General features: G+C 37.7%; 1 protein-coding gene across 1 annotated transcript in view; it reads right to left on the reverse strand.

Annotated features, from left to right (window-relative positions):
- Window positions 1-186: 186 nt before the first annotated feature.
- LOC130252314 (uncharacterized) overlaps window positions 187-22,840 on the reverse strand; it is a 40,591-nt gene continuing 17,937 nt past the window's right edge. Inside the window, exons 8-12 of the mRNA XM_056489802.1 lie at window positions 10,635-12,404; window positions 8,115-8,200; window positions 7,475-7,520; window positions 5,762-5,948; window positions 187-1,293 (exon numbers count right to left, since the gene is read on the reverse strand). Coding sequence (XP_056345777.1) covers window positions 5,794-5,948; window positions 7,475-7,520; window positions 8,115-8,200; window positions 10,635-12,404 — 2,057 coding nt within the window. The 3' untranslated portion in view covers window positions 187-1,293; window positions 5,762-5,793. The remainder of the gene's footprint in view (window positions 1,294-5,761; window positions 5,949-7,474; window positions 7,521-8,114; window positions 8,201-10,634; window positions 12,405-22,840) is intronic.

Below are 22,840 nucleotides of genomic sequence, written 5' to 3' on the forward strand. Positions count from 1 at the left end.
AGCCATGGTTATGGCAGGTATGAACTCCTTTCCTCCTCCCCTTTACATTTTGTACAGTCTGCTGGTGGGAAAGCAGGACATTTCCAGCCAAGGAAGACACACACACGTGCATGGGAGATGCATTCAAACAGTTCAGCCTGAAAAATTTCACCAGTGGTACGACATTAATTTAGAAATACATACATGGTTAACTCCTTTCATGTAGGTGCAGTATTTAAGTGGAGACACATCAGCAAATTCGACCATGGTGGAGCTTCAGCATGAGTTCAGTCAAATCCTGGCTCTTCAGCTGATGTATACACACATGCAGGGAAAGGTGAGGAAGAGGAGATGAAAGAATAAATGGAGAAATATTCTGGATCTGCAAACTGCACAAGTGGAAAATATTATTTTTGACAAGTAGACACATCCAAATTTCCTGCTTCTCTTCAATCTTTTCTCACATTTTTATTGTTAAGTGAGGTGACAGTTGTCTTTCCTGTCACTCCAACTCCCTATGAGGTCTTTTGCACAACTCATAATTGCTTTTTATAATGTGTCTATCTCTACATACAAAAATATTTCCAACACCACTGGTAGAAACATCAAATCACTGGTTACCAGTGCTAGTTATACATCTACTCAGTCTACCACAAACCATACACACCCTTCCTCTAGCACTTTTGAATCAGTTCTGTAGTGAAATATTCTTGTTTCTATAGTCCCAAATTCCCCCAAATTCCCAAATGAGTCTAGGTGAAGGGAAGCATAAAGCCTGCTTTCAGGAGAAAAGGAGAGAAGTTGTGCACCCCTGGATGAGTGAACAGGAATGATGGATGAAGATTTTTACCATTTGAGATTGTAAAGGGACTGGTGCAATTATGACTGAGGGTGAAGACAGAAGGAGGCTAAGACACTTAAGAAGCACCATTCCCTGCAGGTGAGCATCACTGCCTGCTTCTGTGGCAATATCCTGGATGCTGATACAGGTGAATTAAACACCACAGCCTGAAGCTCACAGTCCATAGTGACAGATGCCTCTGGTCTCCACTCTCAATCTCTTTATACCACACTTGAGGATGTACTGAGAAAGTGTAAATCCCAAATGACTTCAGAAAATGACCTTTTGCCATACACAATGTTATCTCAATTTTGATCATTATTACATGGACGGGAGGCAGTGCTGGGGGGAGGTGGCCAAAGTTGTAAACCAAAAAATCTACAGGGGTTTCTTTCTTCCAGGTCATCCCTCATATTTAAAATCCTTGGTGGCCAACTGAAGTCCTTCCATGGTGGAGTCAAAGCGAGAAGTTTCTGAAATAAAAAAAAAAAAAAAAAAAAGAGGGTCTACTGAAGTTCCACAACAGCAGAGGCAGCAAAAAGACTTAACTGAAATCCAGCCCTCAGACTGAGAAAAGTCTGTCCAATGTTTTTTACAGTTTCTAATACTCACACATTGGTTATTTCTTTAAAAAGTCAAAAATAATGCAGAGGAAGCATACAATGGAAAACAAAGGAAAAATAAGAGAATGCAAGGAGAGTGGAAAAGGAAGTAAGAACATTGATATCAAAACTAGAGACATAAGGACCTTGGCACCTCAAAGCTGAAAAATAAGGAGAAGAGTAACACAGTGGATTGGTTTTTTTCTCTTCAGGTCACAAACGCTATATAAGGAGCAGCTCTTCAACCAATACCACCATAGTACAGATGCATCTCAAGTTTTTTGTTACAATGTGAATTGTTTCCCCTGTTACATGCACTCAGGACCTCAGGCTTTCCCGTTACAGAGTTTGTGCGAGGCACCTGCACAACCCAGTTGTTGCTCTTTCCTGAGAGCTCCAGAAACACTGCTGTGGGCAGCTCTTGGTCCCCCAGGTAATGAGACTCTCTGCTAAAGTGATTTTTTGAGCCAGGTTTTCTTGGTAAGCACTGCAAAAGGCAGGTGAGGTTTTCTAGTCACAATTCTGCACACTTTTTCATGCTTCATTTTGTTTATTAGTGGTTAAATGTGAAAGGACAGATAAGTTTTGTCACTATTATCTGTGTATCAAAGTAGCAGCTGGAAGAGGTTTGACCCTGGGATGATATTTTCTGTGGCAATACTGGAAGACTGGCAATACTGGAAAGCTTTAGTCTGCTTTGTATCCTGCAGATACAAATCCTTTTTTCATTTTAGCCAAAAGCCAGTCCTGTCTGTCCCAGCTATACACTCCTGCTTTTTTGCCCGTGTCCTGCTGATCTCATGGGCTCTAGGACAATTCATGTCATTGCCATAGTCCAGACCAAACCTTTTTGGATGTTTTCATGCATTAGATGTTAGAGCTGCATTATCACACTCACAAGCAAAGGGAAGTGCTAGGAATAGCACAGCCAGGGAAAGGAGGAGTGATAACACAGGGTTATTAAGAGACTTGTCCCATCAAAACCACATCCTTCAGGGCTGTTGTGGAAGAAGTATTCCTGCAGGGAGTTACTGACTGCTGTACTTCAGAAAGAAATATGCCAGCTTCTGCTTTGCAGTAGTGCTGCAGATAAATGATTGAACAGACATTTTTATTGCACTGGCATCTGTGAGTCCTGGTCTAAGGAGAATTTCTAGGCACCAAAATAATGCTGTTTTCACTGATCTCGACATTTCTCAAACTGGGAACTCTTGCTTAATCTCCAGAACAAATACTGATGTGCTGCCAATGTTGCAATAAGGAGCTCTCACTAAAACTCGAGATTAACCCTGTTTTCACAGAGAAACACTGTTCATCCTCCCATTGGAATAAAAACACCCCTACACAACACGAATACAGAAGCATGTTCATCTGGCTAACAGATGAAGTTGTACTTGGCCAGTAATGCTCAGTTTGCTTTCCAATCTAAAGGGACCAAAGTGATCATATTAGCTCTCCCTATGATTTTAAAATCTTTTGGTGGGAATGTCTCAATGTTCCTAGTTTTTTATTTTCCCCCTGACATTTGAAGGAATGAAATCCATTTTAACATTTACAGTTGCTCACTTGAACAGTTTCACAAGCACTCTGGGATATCATTCTTGGCAAGTCTGCTTTAATCAGCAACCAGAGGGGAATTATTTTGTGGTGAGGCAAGACAACCTTATCCCTCAAAGCCAGGGGCACTATCCATCAGGAGAACTCACCTGTCTTTTACAATGCCTGCATGCAGACCTTGTGGAAGCACTGGAATACTCACCCAGTATCCTGTGCCTGACAGTGAGCATGAGCCAATCGAAAACCCTAAGACATGCCTCTTTCTTTCCACGTACTTTTCTTGGTTTAATTCTTTTAACATTCTACATTTGTAAAAGCTTAAAAGAGTCCTCCACCTGAAGGTTTTGTTGCAGAATACATGGCCCTGATATCAGAGCTGACTGCAGCCCAGACAGGACACCCTGCACGTTCTCTCCTCGTATCAGCAGCAGCACGACCTCATCTGCTCCCTTGCCCCAGCCTTGGCACTGAGCTGGACCTTACAGCAGCTTATCTAAATGCCTCAGTCCAGCAGAAATTATTGATTTGTTTGCTGTGGGGTTGGTGAGTTAAATGATAGCCTTCATGTCAGGCAGCAAGTGCTGGAGCTGCTATCTGGAGCAGGGCTGGGAGGAAGGGCACTTCACACTTTGGGCAGCAGTTACCCATTGCATCAACCTGGTCTGAGATGGCAGATCCCAACTCCAGAGCAGCCTAAACCCACCTGACCTCTGGTGTCTCATCCTCTCCCTCCAACAGCCTTCAGGACTTTCTTTCACTCATTTCAGATGCTGAATTAAAACAAAGCAAAACAAAAACCCCCTAAATAAAACTCCAGCTCCATCACCCCATCCAAAATAGATCTCAATGACCAAGTTCTGCAGTTCTCTAAGTTTGCTAAGCCAAACACTGATGGGGAATCTTCTTTCATGGCAAAGTCTGCATTGCTCTCATATTATATTCCATAAAACTAATACAGGCTGACACAGTAGAGCATTAGACTGCAACACCACAACATAACAAACTGGGGTTCCTGGCAGCAGACAGTGTCTGGGTCACAAACACACAGGGCTCTGGGCCATTTCTGCTGTGCTTGTGACAAGCAGGAGGGGAAGACTGAAACAATTCTGGGAGAAGCAAGGAAGACAGACAAAGGGAGTAAATCTAATGGGAAAAAACAGTTTGTTGGATTCAGCAACCATAAAAAGGTACAGACAATAAAGCAAGATAATCTGCTAGCATGTGTCTTTCTTGAAGTACAAAAGGAAAAGATCTCGTATTTCACAATTTTCTCGCAGGAAGATGGCAGGAAACATCTCTTTAGCATATAAATATTTAATCAATAACCTGGACATTTCTGGAAAATAGCTTAGGATACAAACCCACACAGACATCCTGTTAGGATCATAAGCCAAAGTCCTGCCTTTAGAGTGTTTGTATTAGCAATATTATAAATAAGTAGCTTCTAAAAATTAGTAGCAGGTGTAGGTCTAAGTATTTTGTGAAAATATTTTTTATTTGCTTACCCAATATTGTAGTATTTGATTATATAAGAGGAAAATACTGCTACCAGATGTTATTAATGATCTGGGCTGAGAGCACCTGTGAGACTGGTGCCCTCTGGGCCATGTGGTGCACAGAGATCTCCTTCATCTTCCTACATTGGTAGCTGGTACCAGCTAATCAGCCTGCAATGTCATTTTTTGTCATCAATGACATATAATCAAATCAAACCCCATTTGAGAGGTTTCAAATCCAACCCAAAATATTCAGCTACTTCCCCTCTGACATGAACATCCACTGTGAAAACTTCCATGTTTGTAACAGTCCCAACAGTGCACATCTGCCTCCTTGACTCCTGCTTCAGCCATCGACTGGAGGCATGGTCAGGTCAGGCACAGGGCACCAGGGGACAAAGACCCCCTGACCAGACCCCATGTGGATGATATTCCAGCAGTCCTGTGATGTCTGGATAGGAACAATTTAAGCCTCAGGATATGCAATCTTTTTCTGGCTCAGTTTGCTCATGGCACAAGTTATTCTACTTTCACTTACCTCCATTTATTTGTTTAAAAACTACATTTTCCATTTTGGAAAGAACAACTGGCAGCAAATGATAGAGAAGTTAAGCTAGCATTTTCCTGCTGGAACTCATAATCCTTTCTTATCTCAACCTTCCCACAATATCTCTCATAAACAAACCAAAGAAACTTTGCCACGTTACCAAAGGGCTCAAAAATTCATGAGACAAGCAAGAACATGATAGCACACTTTGTCACACCAAATTAAAACAATAATGAAAACTTAACACTTCAATACATGGAGTCTTACTGTGACCTCCTGCTACTGTTTCTCCACTGCCACTTTTTCATAAATTGGTGAAATACTGTTTTGTTACTCATGGAGTTCTTTTCATAATTAGACCCTTAATGGAGCCAGCATTACTCTCCATGCTGAAAAGACAAGGAAAGTAGGACTGTGATGACTCACAACAGATTGTCACAGCAACCAAAATGGGAATAAATTCCAGCTCTTAGGCATCCTACCCTGCTGCTTTCACTTCAGCATGCATACTCTAGATTTCTGAGGAAAAATAAAATCATGTATTTTTAATAACAAAACACTGCCTTCTCTTCTCCCTTCAGGCTTGAAAGAAACAAAATCTGAACAACCCTCAACCCCAATTCAATTAAAATCCAAGTGAATTGGGGGATACTGAATGCACCTTAAAAATTGTAACAATTCTTTAGATATTTGGTCAAATATGATAAAAGAGTGAAACATTCACAAGATGACTGATTACCTGTTTGTTCATGCAGAATTTAAGACAGTCAGTCATGACTGATGAAATGCAGCATCCAGACAGCCAGTACAGGTTATGATGTTCTCCTCTATCACATCTTGACACAGCTCCATGTCTGATAGTGTTTCAGAAGAGTCTTGATTCTCTTGGTTATTTTTATTTAGATCTTCAAGACTAATAATATCATCTATAAAAATAAAGAACTTACAAACTGTAACAAAAAACACCTGAAATTATCTTACAAACTCTGCCATTTCTGTTGTGTCAGGATATTTATAGAAGAAGCTTTTATTTTATCATAATCCTCTTGATTTTGCCTCCTAAATGGCTTATAAAAGAAATGAAATCTTTCAGTTTTGTCTCTCATAGGGGGTGGAGAGTCAGAGACAACATCCATGCATATGTGTGTCTATTCCCACTCTAACATTGCCTCTCCAAAAGCAGACTTTCTTCTAAAACAGAGAAACTTCTCTCTTATTTTAGACAGCAAATTCTATCAGCTTTCAGGCAACTACTGTTGTATATTTTTAAACTTGTTACTGAACCTGTGAAATTGTACTGCATTAATATGGAAATAATGGAAAAAGACAACGAGCAGCCCATAACCTCCACACTGCAGGAATTAATGTGTGTAGAAGTCCAGAGCTTCACATGAACCCTGATATCTACTGCTCAGGTGTGTGACCTCAAGTGCTGTTTGATAGCAGCTGAACCTGAGCCAGGTGTGTCCAGGTGGCCAAGAAGGCCCATGGCATCCTGGCCTGGATCAGGACTAGTGTGGCCAGCAGGACCAGGGCAGTGATTGTTCCCCTGTGCTCGTCACTGGTGAGGCCACACCTCAAGTTCTGGGTTCAGTTCTGGGCACCTCACTATAAAAAGACACTGAGGCACTGGAGTGTGTCCAGAGAAGGGCAACAGAGCTGGGGGAGGGTCTGGAACACAAGTCTGATGAGAAGCAGCTGAGGGAGCTGGGGGTGTTTAGCCTGGAGAAAAGGAGGCTCAGGGGGGACCTTATTGCTCTCCACAACTGCCTGAAATGAGGGGGAGCCAGGTGGGGTCTCTTCTCCCACAAAGCAAGTGACAGGACAAGAGGAAATGGACTCAAGTTGCACTGGGGAGGTTTAGATTGGATATTAGGAAAAATTTCTTCATTGAAAGGGAGGCTGGGCATTGGAACAGGCTGCCCAGGAAGCAGTAAAATCATCACCTCTGAAAGCATTCAAAAAGCAGGTAGATGTGGCACTGAGGGACATGGTTTAGTGTGGACTTGGGCAGTGCTGGGTTAACAGTTGGACTCAATGGTCTAATAGGCATTTTCCAACCTAAATAATTCCATGATTCTATGATCATGCTGCCAACATTTAGTGCTAATGAAATTTAATTAACTTGAAGATACTCCATATTTCAGGGAAGTCTCAAGAAAGACTATGTCATGCTAAACACCATTTTGATATAGAATGGATAAACTTGAGCTAATTTCCAGAATATTTTCATGTGAGAAACTTTATAAGGCAATTTTAGCACTTAGATGAGGAAAAGTGAAGTGATGATAGCAACCACAGGTCTGTGGACCACAGACACAATAGATGGCAGCACAAATTCATTTATCACATGATTGTGCTTTTGCACAAAGAGGAGTGTTATCACTCATTGGTAATGAAAAATCCTTTGATAAGAATTTTATACAGTTTTTGTACCACAGAATAAACTTACCAGTCAAACCATCTCCATTCTGCAATCCATTTGTTTTCTGTTTTTCCTAAAATAGATAACAATAGTCCAGCAAAAAGAAAGTATGTGACAAGAGATGTTATTTTGGACAAGAACAAAATCGTGTTCTGTTGCGTAATTACTAGTTCATTGCAGTAATAGTTCGAACATACTAGTTCAAATCAGAATTTTCCTGACTTCCATTACCAGACAAGGAAGAAAAGTAATTTGTAAGCTAACACTTTCCAGCTAGACAAACAGAATTAATTCTCCCACAGTCGTGCAGAATAACTTCTCTGCTGCAGCTCCAGCAGAGGTGATGGAATAGGAGATTTGCTCAAATGATGAGAGAAAACTATAAAAAGGAAAACATCTGAATGATGGTAGCTTGTACTTAACATAGGTCAGGTCAAGACACAGGTATCAAAGTTTTTTCACCCTTTTTAAAATATTCTGAAGTTGATCTTTCAAAACCTGCATCCTACCATGCCAATGAGCTGGTTTTAGAAATATTTAGAAGAGGACAGAAAACATCCATCTCCTCATTGTGGATATTAAAGCAAATTTACTAACAAAGAACTGAAGAATTCCCTTTGCACCTGAACTATTCCTGAATATTCCAAAATCCCCTAAAAAATCATACCTCCACAGAGGTCTTCCACAGTAAATAGATCATCTTTGAAACTTTCCAGTCAAGGGGAACTATATAATCATCTGGCAACAAGGATTCTGCAGAAGAAAATATTTTTTGCAGTTGATTGTTCAGATCTCTCCACAGCCAAAATAAATCACTGAATTACAAATTTTGCACACATTATTTAATTTTTTTAAAAGCAGATATTTAGATGAGCCAGCAGCAAAATCAGAATTCAGAGTTTCTAGAATCTAAGGCCAGTGCAAAAGAGGGGAAAGAAGGGGAAGGAGATCTCAGTTTGGCTTCTTTATTTAGACAAAAGCATTCCTACCATACTTTCATTTCCCCCACATACTCCCCTAAAAATAGGCACACAGAAGAAAAACAAAGTTTTCAGCCAATAAATTAAAAGAAATGGAACTTAAATAACAACGTTTAAATTTTTAAATGCTTGATCAGTAGAGAAGATGCCTCCATAGATGTTTTAACTCTAACACTGTTTAAGAAGCTGAAAATAGGTTCTTTATAGAAAAACTGGCTGAAATATATTTACACTTATATGAGAACTATACAAAAAGACAAGTAACTAAATCTTTCATTTATAAATAACTAAAGACATTTATTCACCAAAAATGTCCCCTCCAAAAAAGCTGCAATAAAGATTGATTGCAATTCCCGGTGTTATAAAATAATACCACTTAAATGTGTGCATCAATAAATAGTTGCCTGTCAATATACTGTAGGCCACAAAAAAAAAAAACAACAACAACAAAAAACAAAACAAAACAAAACAAAACAAAAAAAAAAAAAAAAACAAAACAAAAAAAAAAAAAAAACAAACAAACAAAAAAAAAACCAGCAGGATAATTTTTGAATTGTAGGATGTTATTAATAAAGTAGAAGCCAGGCACAATTCTGATGGGAAAACCCCAGGTGTCAGCAATCACAAGCTGGCAGAACTTCAGAGGTGTTGGGGTGGATTTCTATTTCTTAAAGGTTATTTCCAAAGGAAACTCACCTAAACTCCAGAGAATGCCACCTGTTACTGACTCAGAGAAGGACATTTGGCTCACTAACCTACTGAGTGTTTCTGAATACCTGATTTTTTTTTTTTCTTTCTTGGAAGATGCCCTTTTTCATGGCCAACTCCTGCTCAGATTATGAAATTTGAGATCACAAATCTGAAGATTCACCAAGTCTGGAGAAGAAAAATGTTTCATGTGTACCAGTTGAGGACATCAACAGTATTTCCTTGCTTAATTTCAGCTGTATATAGCAAGTTCTTAGGTGTGTGGTGCCAGATTGAGGTAAAGCAGCACTACAGGTCCTTTAGGGACCAAGCCAAGTAATGCTTCCTATGATTTGCATCACTGTTGTGGCAGGTGGCATTGCCATTGACTTTTAAAAAAACAACAAAGAATCCTGAGGTCAGTCTGAACAGATAAACAGACATAAGCTGCTCCTCAGTTGTCATATCAAAATTTTCATATGAAAATTCATGCTTAACTTTAAATTCTGCTGAAACAAACAAATGCAAAAGTACACTGAATAGCTGGCCTGTGTTTTTTAACCCTATTTGCTGGCTAAATGAAAATTACAGTTTCTCCATTAAATTTGGACCCAATAAGCTGGGTCCAATTATGCACAGGGAATATGGCTCCTTCAGCAGGTGTTCTAGGGTGACTTCCAGGCAAAACTCTGTTGCAGTCACTAGTTACAGCTCTATGGGATTACATTAGCCTGCAGTATACTGGGAAATGATAGTTGGCACACTCAATTCCTTTGAGGACTGATTGTCTTTTACCTGCTAACTTAAAATTATTAAACTAAAAGTACAAAAATAAGGCTTCTGGAGCTCTGGAAGGTAGGTATAAAAACTGGAACACTTATTAATCAGGCACACTTAAAAAGAAGATACTATCAGAAGGCACCTTGTAAATCTGATATTCAATTTCAAACTAAATCAGATTTTGAGAAAGATTTTCAACAGCACCTAAGCCACATAAGAATGTATGAAAACTTTATGAAAAAAAAAAGTTAGTATCTGGAATATAGAACCAAACATGCAGCCTTTATATAACAGTGCTCATTTTGTACCACATTTTCATTTAGTTCCACAATCATGGCAGTAAAGTCTTACTCAGTAGGATGTATTAAAATATCATTTAGTTCTGTAATCAATACAGCAAAGTCTTACTAGGATATATTAAAATGTCAGCAAGAGTTTCATGTTTGGATTTAAAGTTAGTCAATTTTTGTTACTAAAAAGACTGCAAATACAAGGCCAAACCAAAAGCCCTTTTGACAGAGACCGAGGATTTTAGGTAAAAACTAAAAACTATCACCAAAACAGAAGTGATTTTCTTAAACAGCATTAATATTTAACTAAGAACTGCAATAAAAATTAGTTTTTAACCATAGTATTTTAATTTGTTTTTTGGTTTGGAGGGAGTGCTTTGGTTTTTGTGGTTTTGAGGGGGTTGTGGGTTTTGGTTTTTTTGTATAGGAGTAGTAAGAAAAGCATTATACCCAGTGGAAGACCTGGAGAACCAAAGAGCTGCACAAGTTGAAAGGCAAATCCTAAAGATAAGGGAAGTCCCAGAAAACTACATTTTGTATCTGCATCTTGATAATCTTCAAGTTGTGATGCCTTTGCTGGCTCAGAGTCATCAGCACCATTTGCATTTTCACTGCAGCTTGCCAATGTATTAGAATCTTCTAGATATTCAGAAACAATTTCAGCAGAAGACAAAATATCTGGTTGGCCATTTGTAACCTCTGAAGAAATGTGTTCACCCTCATCCTCTGTTTTATTAACTACCTGCTGTGGCTGAAGAACTGTAGCTTGCTCCTCCTTTGTTTTGGAATCTACACAAACCCTAGAGGCAAATTCTGATATAGGAGAACATTGTCCAGAATGAATGTAAGAAATATTATATAACAAAGCATCCACATCTGGAGTGGGTAAGGAATATTCCTGCAATGCACGGTCCTGTTCATGTGATTCTCCACAGTTCTTGCTTAGAAAGTGTTTTTGCCTCACTTCCAAAACACTATTTTGGGGATTATCTTCTGTCGGGACATCCTTCCCGCCCTCTGTATGACCAAAGATTTGTCTTGGTTGGTTAAACTTTGGTGCTAAGTTGACAATTCTTCTGTATCTCTTCCTCTTCAATGTAATTGGTGTATCATCATTTATTGGCACATTTACTTCACTTGAACCCTGCATGAAGGTAGCCCTGGCTTCCACTAGGGAATCAAAGTGCACTTTACCAGTTGGAGATGCAGACAGACCATTACTTATTACATTGCCAACTCCCTCTGTTTCTGTTTCATGATGGTTTTCCTTTACCAATCCCTCATTTGACTGAGAGCAGTTTAGCTCTGCTGAACTGTTCATGTGAGTCTGTTCAGGTTTCCTCACTTTTTGAGATCCTTTTTCACTTACAAATTTATCCTCAGAGCAAGGAGAGAGAGAAACTTGAGTATTGAAGTCCATTTGCAACTCCTCGGTAGATAAATTAATTGAAAAAAAAGCCCAGGCGTTGGAATTAGTTTCTTCTGCTTCTAATGAACATTTGCCCTCTGTGTTATCAGGCATATTATCAAGTACATCTGAATTGTAACACTCAGAGATCTCTTTTTCTTCACTGTTTAAACTTACCAGCTTGGCTTCCAAATCAGGTTCACATGTAATTTGACACGATCCCAGTTTGTTTTCTGTGCTTAATGACATATCATAATCTTCAGAAATGCCTTCTGTTTCCTGGATGGAATTTTTATCATTGCTTATTGCTAGGAAACTGCAGAGATTGTCTTTGTGCCTTTGCTTTGCTTCCTCATCATCTAATGCATTTTTGGTTAGGTTTTCAGTACAAAAAGTTTTTACGTCTCTTAAAAGCAAATTGTCACTTTCTACAGGTGATTCATTTTTCCATGCACTATTTGACACCAATGAGACCTCAGGCACAGCAACCAGTAAACTCTCTCTTGAGTCCACTGCAGCTTCTTCTAGGCTTTCATCACCACCCTTAGGCTGCCCTTCACAAACTGTTACTGGATCCTCTGGGCCTTTGCTGAATGTACACAATGATTTTTTGTTTTCTTCTTCCAAGTCATCCTCTTCGCTTTCTGATCCATCATGGTCACCTGGAACTGGATGATAAGCTACTCCACATAACATTTTCTTTGTAACTTCTGTACGATTACTTTTCGTTGTTTTGTTTCTTTTTCTCTTTTTCTTCTGTCTTGCTTTTGTTAACAGGTATCCAGGGTTCTTGCTTAAAATCCTCTCCCTATGTGAAAACAAAGAAGATCAAATGTAAAACCCCAAACAAATAAAAAAACCAACCCCCCTAAACTGGAGCAATAATGTATTCATGGTGATTGATTTGAAGAATAGGTACTTTATGTTACTATGATGATCAAACACAGACTATCTTTTCAATAGATAACATCTCAGATAACACCTACTATTGATTAAACAAATGCTTAATCAACACAATTCAGGACAATCCTGAACATTTAAATCCATTTAAGTAAACCCAGCTGCCATCTCAATAACGTTGCTGTGCAAGAAACAAATCATCATTAGACCAAACATGTTTCTGGATGTCTTACTAGCATGATGTTTGAATAATAGATCCTGAAGAGCTGATGCTATTCTGAAATTTCATTAAATGCCATGTGGAGCAGAAAGGTCCTAAGTAGAGGACAATGTCATCCATTAAGTTCAAATACTCAAATTCAAAACATATTAACCAAAATCCAAATAATGTAAAGCTACAGTGACTATAGCAACTCTGATATTTACTGTTCAGCATATTAAGTGTTGACTCATACATATTTGGAAGAAATATTTCATATTTTATTACAAACAAAATAATACACTGTGAAAAAAATTAAGATGTTGTAGGTAAAATAATATGTTTATTTACAGTTAGTTTTGTAGCTCTTTTCAGAACATCTTGTTTATTTTGTCTGCATTTCTCATCAAACTTAACAGAAAGTTGCCCTGACTTCTCTGAAATTTTGACATTGGCCCATCAGCCAGCTAATCCTGAAATGAAAACTTGTAAGAAAAATCCAGTCCAGGATTTTACCCAGGAACCTAACATCTCCCTTTACAATTCTTTAGAGAAATTAGATTTTCAGAGCTAAGTTTGATTGATAAATCTTTGTACCAAAGACCTGCTCCTTTTCTGTAATTCTTCACTTTTCTGAAACCCTTTGTTTGGGATGATACTTCACACAACATATTAAGGCCAAGCAGCAGCTGGAATTACAGTTTGAGGGTTGATTTCAGGGAATGCATATATAAAATCACCTGCTCTATTAAGTGCTGTATTCTGAAATTCTTGAGAGAAACAATACAAAACAAACGCTAAATAGGTGACTGTCAATGTAGAGGGAAAGCTGATCACTAAGAGGCAGCCTGGAAACTAATGGGAATCTATCCTTATCCTTGGTTCATTTTTAAATTTATTCACTGTTAGTGTCATAAGTTCTTCCTTAAAGTGAATTCTACAAAGCAAACCCTCCTAATTCTCTGTGTGCAAGGGACAGCAGCAGCACTACCAGCATAGCAATGAAGTTTGTTGACAGGATTCAAAAGTCCTGGTGCCTTAATATTGCTGCAAAAGGCACTACAGAGCTCCATAGTGATTTTGTTAGAAAGTACACAAAATTTATTTCCCTATAATAGGGACATATATATTTGTCCAGACAAGAAATCCTACTAAGAAAGGGGATTTCCTTCAAATGTTGGTATTTAAGTCCAAATAGTGCTTTTCTCCAAATAATGAAAACTGACTTCTCTAGATCTGTGTATTTTCAACACAGTGCCCTATGGTTTAATGGGAATGTTCACACCACTCGATGACTGAAGTTAGCCAAGACAAATTCCAGTCTGAATTCTGTTCACAATATACTCCATAGTCATCAAAATGCCTCCTATCTCTCCAGAGAAAGACATAGGATGCCAAAGTTTTAGGACTGAATATATCTTATTTGTCTATTGAAATAAATGATATCAAAGTGAAGTACCTGCAATAGTAGCTGGAAAGATTACTTTCTTACATATACCACACATATGCAAAAATCATATACTAATCCAAGAATATATCTTAAATCTTAAGTTTAACTTTCTTCTTTGGTGAATAAAATTGATAATTTGAAAGTGGTTTTAGACAAGGAAATTCTCTGGAGTTTTCAGATTCAAAAATCCCCTTACCAGTGAAATAATGTCCCAGTTTTAACTGTTTTTAATATAGCGGGGAATAAAACATCAGACCTGTGCATCAAGTCCAAGAAGAATTTATTGTTGCACCTAAAAGTTCTTGTGCTGCCAGAACAACTGCAGAAATGACAACCAAACTACCCATGTCAGCACTGGCACAGGAAAGGAATTAACTTCACCAGCTTTGATATTATTGTAGCTAAACTTTGCTTGTCACTCTTCTCCCAGATGTGAATTTGCACTGCTGCTGCTGGAAATGAACTTCCCTAATACTGGTACAAGGCTGTTTCTGATGTCTAACTGCTTACACATCTGACAAGACTTTCAGAACAATGCTGACAAAAACCTTCTTAGGCTGGGATGTTGCATCAAAGAGTATTGCAGAAGTGAGGGGGAAAGTCTTAAAGGTCTGTGTACTCACTTAATCTCCTTACTATTATTTCTGAATCAGGAAGGAAAATCTCACTGGATGGGATTCACTTCAGAATGCAAGAACAGAAAAAAAAAAAAAAAAAATCACATACACCAAATAATATTAAGATAATCCTTCAGATGATCCAGAAAAACTGCATTGAAATTGTTACACGTCAAAATAATAACAAAGGAAAATGTTGATCCAGGATGATGATTTAGCATACCTAGATATGGCCATGAATAGTGGCATTCAACAGCTCATTATAAATACAACTATAATTTCTGTGCTTTGGAAATAAGAAGGTTTTCTAACAGTTCAAGGAAATTAGTTTCTGGAAGATTTGAATTTCCTAAATAAAGGACTAAAGCAAAAAGGAAAGTGATGTAGAATAACAAAATGCATTATTCTTCATGGTTCCAGGAAACTTTTGTTTTTCAATTGATTCTAAGAAAATACTACTCCAAGGAAATATTCTAATGCACTGTGAAGGCATAGCTAAAATTTCCTGCTTGGGTTATAACACTGGATCATGTTAAAGTTTCTGTATTCAATTGAGCAAATCATCTACCAGTTTTAATAAGATTTGTCTTTGTTCCTTCACTTTTCGCCCACCTACATGCCTTTTGAGAGTTTCTTTTACTATAAAACCATATGGCACAACCACTGGGAAAATGTAAGAACCAGCACGGAGAAAGACTTCTCTTCTTTACAGGGACTTCTGCTAGTGAGCTGTTATTAAACCCATACAACACATGCAAAAGGGAAAAGAAAAAAAGTGCTATTTCAGCTGGTATTTAAATTTTGCTACATATTATGCATTTATAAACCTGTTTAGTAATAAAAAGACTTGAAAAAATATAATGGTATCTTTGTTGAAATAGAAATTCTCCTTCTGTAAGACTTCTAAATTTCTCAGCCTACTGTTTAGACAATACTAAAAGATTTTTGCCATAAGTCTGTTACATGTGACTTTAAGGTTGTATCCTGCTGCTCAAAGTAGCACTGACCAGCTTGATTGAGAGTCAGTGCTCAGGTAACATTTTCAACTGGAGAAACAAATGCACTTTCACTGAAGCAGAACATACTAACTAATTAATCTAAAGCAATTAGCCACATTTTGCTGAAAAATGGCAAAACCAAAAGAGTTACTTATTTCCAGATTTCAGCTCCAGTGTGCATCTAAGTTGATGTCTGCTTGATATAGAAAAATGCCTGCAGCCACTACTGTAATGAAATACAGAATAGAATCATAGAGTCATTTAGGTTGGAAAAGATCTCTGAGATCATTGAGTCCAACTATTAACCCAGAACTTTCAAGTCCATCAGTAAACCATGTATCCAAGTGTCACATTTACATGTCTATTAAATACCTCCAGGGACGGTGACTTCACCACTCCCCTGGGCACTTTCCCTAGAAAAGGCCAGTAAAGAAATGTTTTCTAATCATCATGCAAGATAGAGGAACAGATAAATTTAAAATCCAATTCTATATGACATTTAGCAATGAGGTACATGGTCTTTCAGAAATGTATGCCACTATTGATCTCCAAAGTCTCTGGACTGTTTTCAACATAAAAATTACACCAGAGCAGCATACCCAAGATGGCATTTACTAGGATATACTTCACTTTCCCCATCTGGTAAGCCCAAGTACATTCTTGAATTCCTTGTGACCTAATTTTGCTTCAGAAACAACTAAAAATTGAAGTTATAATTTCGGAATTAAAAAAAAATTGCTAAGGTACCACCTTTTTTGTTACACCTTGCCTTTAACACTGAAATGAGTGATCAAGTTCCACAAAACCAAATAGAAAATTTGGTTATATTATCTAGTGATCAAGCACCTGGAAAAAAACACAAAACTTGCCAGCATTTCTGGGTTTCCTGAAAGTTGAAATTCCATTGGACAGCTAAGCATTCAACTCAGCACTTGGCTGCTGAAGAAACAGTGTTTGTCACCCTTTGCTACTTTGCTCCAGATGTCGCCCTTGCACTACAGTCTTTTGCTGGCTCTAGCACTTTCCTTGTGGGTGGATTCACCTGCCTGACCCTGCATCAAAAGAAAAGAAGTACATACTTCATTATTATGTTCATTTAACTCTCCAAAGCAAGAGGTAAAAAATGTGTCTAGTTAAGACAAATAAGTGGTTGGTGGGAACAAGTGATTATCTTCAGCAGCAATATGTCAGGTTGTCTCACAGCAAGGTAATTCACTACAAATGATTGGTAAGAAATGTTTACACATTACAGTGTTGCAAATTAATTTTTTCTGCTGCAAATCAGTTAACATCCTACTAGCTGAATTAAATCTGAAGCAACTCAGTATTTATTATTCTTTTGTCACTCAACAGCATTGCCACTGTGGTGAGATTTAAGTACCTTTATAAAATAAACTAATCTATCACAATGCTCAAAGAGCTGGTTCAATCTTTATATTTTTCTGCAGGAGTGATGTATATACAGTTCTATGCAATGTATAATCAGTCATCAGACTGCTGCCCTGTTATAGTCCAGACACAAAAGACCTTGATCTAGAGAATACACAGAGAACAGCATACAACTGGTGTGATTAAAATATGCCTTTAGAAGCTGTACATTTAGTCAAATACATGGCAAAGAGCAAGCACTTTACTTTCCAAGGTCGAAAATCCAAATAACCCACCCACCAAAACCACCAACCCCCATGTTCCTGAGGTAACAGCAATTCAGTTTCAAATGACAATCCATTCCCTTCACAGAAACTTCAGGTGGGGTGACTTTACTGATCTTTGTCCTGCCTGCTTCATGAAAGTCATTAATATCTCATTATTTAAATGTCCTATTTTGGCTCCTTAGTCAAGGAATATGCTGTCAAGATTAAAGAAATCAATACTGAATATACTGTTTGATACCTATGTTTATGTTTACAGAATATACTTGTGCCTTGTATGAAACACCTACTTTCTGAACAAGTGAAAAAAAAGCTGCTTCAACCTCCTCTAGACACCATAAAAACTGACACAATTCAAAACTGAGAAGAGAAACTAAACAAGTCCCCCAGCAATAGATGGACTGATGGATGACAACAGATAGAGAAGAGGTGCCATTTTTTTTCTATGACTGAATTTTTCTGCACTATTAAGTATGACTTGGTGTTAAAAAGCAGGTTAAGGCAAAAAAAAAAAAAGACAACATGAAACACTCCAAGTGATCTGATTACATCTTAAGAGGATGTACTTAAAATACAGAGAAAAAACCCTGCAGTTTTACCATCAGCCTTTCCCCCATGAAGGCTCAGAGGTTCAATTTTAAGTTCTGGCAACATTAAGTCCTTTGAAAAGAACTTGAGTTATGCATTGCAAGTACAGTACCAATCATCTTGCACTCTGAAGTTACTGTTGAAATAAATAAATTAATTAATACTTTAACCAGAAAATAAGAAGACCCACATACTGTGATACATCATCCTAGCATCTGAACACAGATGACAGATACCATAACAGGATGCAAAGATAAGCAAGTAAAACAAAAAGGTTTTAAAAGTATAATGAGATTCACAGGGGGAAGCATTGACCTTTCTTACCAATGCACATTCACACCAAAAATGTAAAATGAAATTTGAGGTGAGACACAAGCAAAATCAAGTTGAAAAAAAACATGGGTGGGAGACTAAGGAAACAACAGGGGCATAATGAAAGCAGAATTAAATATTTGGAGATAAGTAATAAACTGTTCCCTGTTAGGAACTGTCAATGAAAGATGACAGATTTTAGGTGTATTTAAAATAATTTCAATTAGGAAAATTATAGCAAATACCTAACTAGCCACCAAAGCACTAACTGAAATTCTGGAACAAAAGCATGAGAAGATACTGCAAACTTAAGGAGGAAAAAAGTATGAAGACAAATATATTGTATGACACAAAATACTACTTTTAACAGAACAAGAAAAAAATTCAAAGGACACCTTAGGGGGTGGGGTACGATATGCTCAGCTTTTAAATCAGCATGGGCTAGGACTGAGGCATTTAAAAAATTAGAGAATAAGGTGCTGCTCTCCACAAAAGTTTGCAATGAAGGGGGAAAATGAGAAGGAGATGGATACAGAGTTATAAAAACAACTACAACAACAGACACACAGGACTCAGATGAGAAAAAAGCAGTTCAAGAATAATTTAAAAAAAGGGGAGGGGTGGAAGTTACAGTAGGAAAACAGTAAAAGAAAACAGTATCAGCAAACATTAAGGAACTAGCCTGTAACCTAGATTGTAGCAACATGAGAATTTAGACAATGTTACTATTCAGAACATCTGCTCCACTTGTTGCACTCATTCTGTGCATCTCACATGTTCCACGAGATACTGAGAACTACAGAGCATTCAGATAAAGAGCACATTCTGTGGATGTTATTATACCTTTTTCAACAAATCCCCATACTTTGTCATGCTAGCATCCAAATTTTAGTTACTTTTTCCTCATACTATACTTTGGTATTCACTCATTTCCATTTTCAAATATCTTTTACCAAAGGACTCAAGATATACAAAAGACATGATGAATTACTCCCTTAATTACTCTCCTTTTACAAAACAGCCCTGTATTATTCTTTGAGTGTTGGGGATGAAGAGATGCAGAAAACTGTCTTTAAATTCTGTAATTTAGTGAACATCAATAGAAATTTGTCTTTGGAAAAAAAAAAACCCCAAACTTTAGATAAGCACTAACATATGCTATTGTTTTCTAGTTCTGGAAAGACAATACAGCTAACAAATGGACACTGAGGGACAGAAAAAGGGAGCAGCTAAAGGTGTTGTCAGGAACCTGTGAGCAACTCTGCCAACACAGCTATTAAACAATATAACCAGAATAAAGGATACAGCCAGTTTGGCTGCTAGTTAAAGCCAAAAAAAGTGTCCATCTGGCGATAAGAACAGCATCACAGCCAGCATCCAATACCCTGAGACCAGGCAGCACTTCCATTAGTGATTTAAAACTCTGCTCTGATAGGTAAGGGCTAACTCTTCTGATATTTTGGACTCTGCTCTGACTCAATCACTTGTAATAGACTAACTTCTTTCAGAAAGGGCCTCTGGAGATCATGTGGTCCAAACTCTGCTCAAAGCAATATCATGACCTTGTTGCTCATTGCCTAGCCCATTCAAGTTTTGAATACTTTAAGGATGAGATTACAGAACAAATTTCTATTTGTACTATACAGTACAAATTTCCCATGTTGCAATGTCCACCCATTGCTCTCACCTAAGAGGACATAGACCTATGACCAAGAAAGACACCTAAGCGTTAATTATTAGAACTAGGAACTCAGTTTAGACTACAGCAACAAAGCAGAAACAATGAAACAATGCTCTGCCATCCACATACTACATATGAAGAATTCCATTTATAATATTATATAATGAATTTTTGCTGCACTACCATAAGCAGTCTCCATAAAGTGAAGAATAGTGCTAAATGTTCACTGAGTATTTAGCACATCCAGCAACAGGCTACAAAGAGCTACAAATGCAGCTCAGACATATAGACCTGACCTGCTTCAGGGAGACCATTCCATGTCAATACTTTTGTTGTCAAGGTCCCTTTAAAGTACTATATCCAACTTACAAGCCATCAGGAAAAAGGCTAAATAGGGGAAATAATATAGTCAATCCACTCCTAAGCCAGGTTCTTTAGCCTTCAGAAACTATTAATGGTTAAGAGCAAGATTGGGGTGGGAGAAGCTGTTCAGTAACTTCTCATAGACTATTATAACCTATAATACAGACCTAGGGCTAATGAATAAAGAAAAAAAAAATTAAAAGTATCATGAATAATATAAGAGCCACACAGGATTATGGGCCTATTACTAAGACTGATTTGTACATGATACAATGCATCCCTTAGAAATAAACAAATGTTTACTCAGTAAGCTAAAGCAGAACTTCTTAGTGTTAGCAACTTAGAAAGGGGTTAAACAGTATTACCAACAGAATTCAGCCTTTGTAAAATCAGTATTTAGAAAACATGCAACTACATGTTCCAAAAGAAAACTTAGATTGGATTAACACACACAAAACAAAATAAAGCGGAAAAAAAAACTACTAAAAAGACTGCAAGTCCAACTGATTTTTGTTTTCGGCTTCCATGGATGTATTATACTCTGGCTTGGCACAACATGTTATTGTTACAAGAACACTACAAATCAGTAAGCTACACATGACACTGCCTGGTCAAGGACTGCCTGCCTGCCAGAGAAATGAAACTGCAGCATTATCAGCTAAAAGGAAACTGCAAAGACCAATGCTAGACAAAATACTTCAATGCCTTTATTATCCTTGATCTAGAAGTACACTGAGTCTACCTCAAGCAAAAACAAGCCTTTGCAGCTTCTCCATCACTACGGAAATAAATTAAGACAAATTTGAGATGATCAAACCTTGACAAACTTTTTTTTTCAAAATAAGACCAATTATGTTTTCACACATTTTTCTGCAAACTCAAGCAGATTTACTGCTAATTTCAACCAATTAGCCTATAAAAAGCAAAAAAACCACCCCACAACAAATTTATTGATGTACAAGATTTTCACCTGGGATATTAATAGAGAGCTTTAATCTCTGCTCTTGCTTTTTTTTCAAAAGGACAAGATAAACATTAAAATGAGACAAGCATCACTCTAGAAACACCAAAGGGAAATATTTCTACATCTGATCCACATGAAACACCTAATCACTTAAAACGAGGGCTTACTTTCAATTTCATTTCTACACTGTCTTTTTAATGCTTTACAGGGAATTGTAATACCTATGTCTGCTCTTTTGAAGTCTCAACATATACCTAGTCACTTCATCTTCATGATGTACCAGCACCGAGCAAAAACATTTTCTCTAGAAAATGATTGCTAGAAGAAAGCAGCAGTTAAAACTATGTCACACATGTATGTGAGAATTCCTCTAATTCACTGAGAGTGAAACTTACTGTTCAGCTAAAAGAAGAAAATATCAACAGTAAATTACAACAGGGAAGACACACAAAAAATTAAATATAAATGTTATAGGTTCTATCTCAGAGAAAGCCTTGTTTTCAGTTATCTATTAGCAGAGAAACAACCATCTCTGCAAAAGGTTTCAAGAGACAGATGAAACAGAACCTCTCTCCTGATGGAATGAAGAAGAGGATCAGAAGGATAACAGTGAGAAAACTCGTGGTTTAAGATAAAGACAGTTTAACAGGTAAAGCAAGAGCTGCACATGCAAGCAGAACAAAAGAAGGAATTAATTCACCACTTCCCACAGTCAGGCAGGTGTTCAACCATGTCCCAGGAAAGCCAGGCTCCATCACATGGAACTGCTACTTCGGAAGATGACCACCACAGTCCTGAACCCCCTTACTCCTTCTTCCTCCAGCTTTATGTACCGAGTGTGATGCCATAAGGTCTGGGATCTCCCTTTGGTCAGCTGTCCCAGCTGTGTCCCCTCCCAACTCCCTGTGAGGGGCAGAAAGGCCTTGATCCTGTGTAAGCACTGCTCAGCAGTAACAAAAACACCCCTGTGTTATCAATACTGCTTCCAGGGCAAATCTAAAACACAGTGCCAGACTAGCTGTTCTGAAGACAACTAACTTTATCCTACCCAAAACCAGCACACAGCTTTTTTAAGGTTTGATCTTGATCTTTTTTCTGGTCCATACAAAATTAAAATGAGAAAACTAAATCACCCAAAGAATGCTGATGAAAACTTTTGATAATTTGGGAAGTAAACCAATAAACAATGAACTGGCAGCTTAGATGAAGCAGTAAAACTAGAACCACTTTTTCCTATACAGCTGATGCTCAGCAGTCTGCTTACAGCAGTCTGCTATAGGCACCAATTTATGTATTTTCCACAAATCAATTTCCATTTAAATTTCATGCTTAAAGAAAGTTAAGTCTTAAATTTACTTACCAAACATCCCACTAGTTCCAAGTATGCAGGAGAAACTTAGGTTTTGTATTTATATTATGCATTGCATTAGTTAAATTTAAAAAGAACCCAAAAACCTGACATTATTATTTAATGAAATATGATGAACTAGTAATTTATTTAAAAAGTCAACAATGGGAAACCTT

This window comes from Oenanthe melanoleuca, chromosome 1 (genome assembly GCF_029582105.1).
Source record: "Oenanthe melanoleuca isolate GR-GAL-2019-014 chromosome 1, OMel1.0, whole genome shotgun sequence".
Lineage (NCBI taxonomy): Eukaryota > Metazoa > Chordata > Aves > Passeriformes > Muscicapidae > Oenanthe > Oenanthe melanoleuca.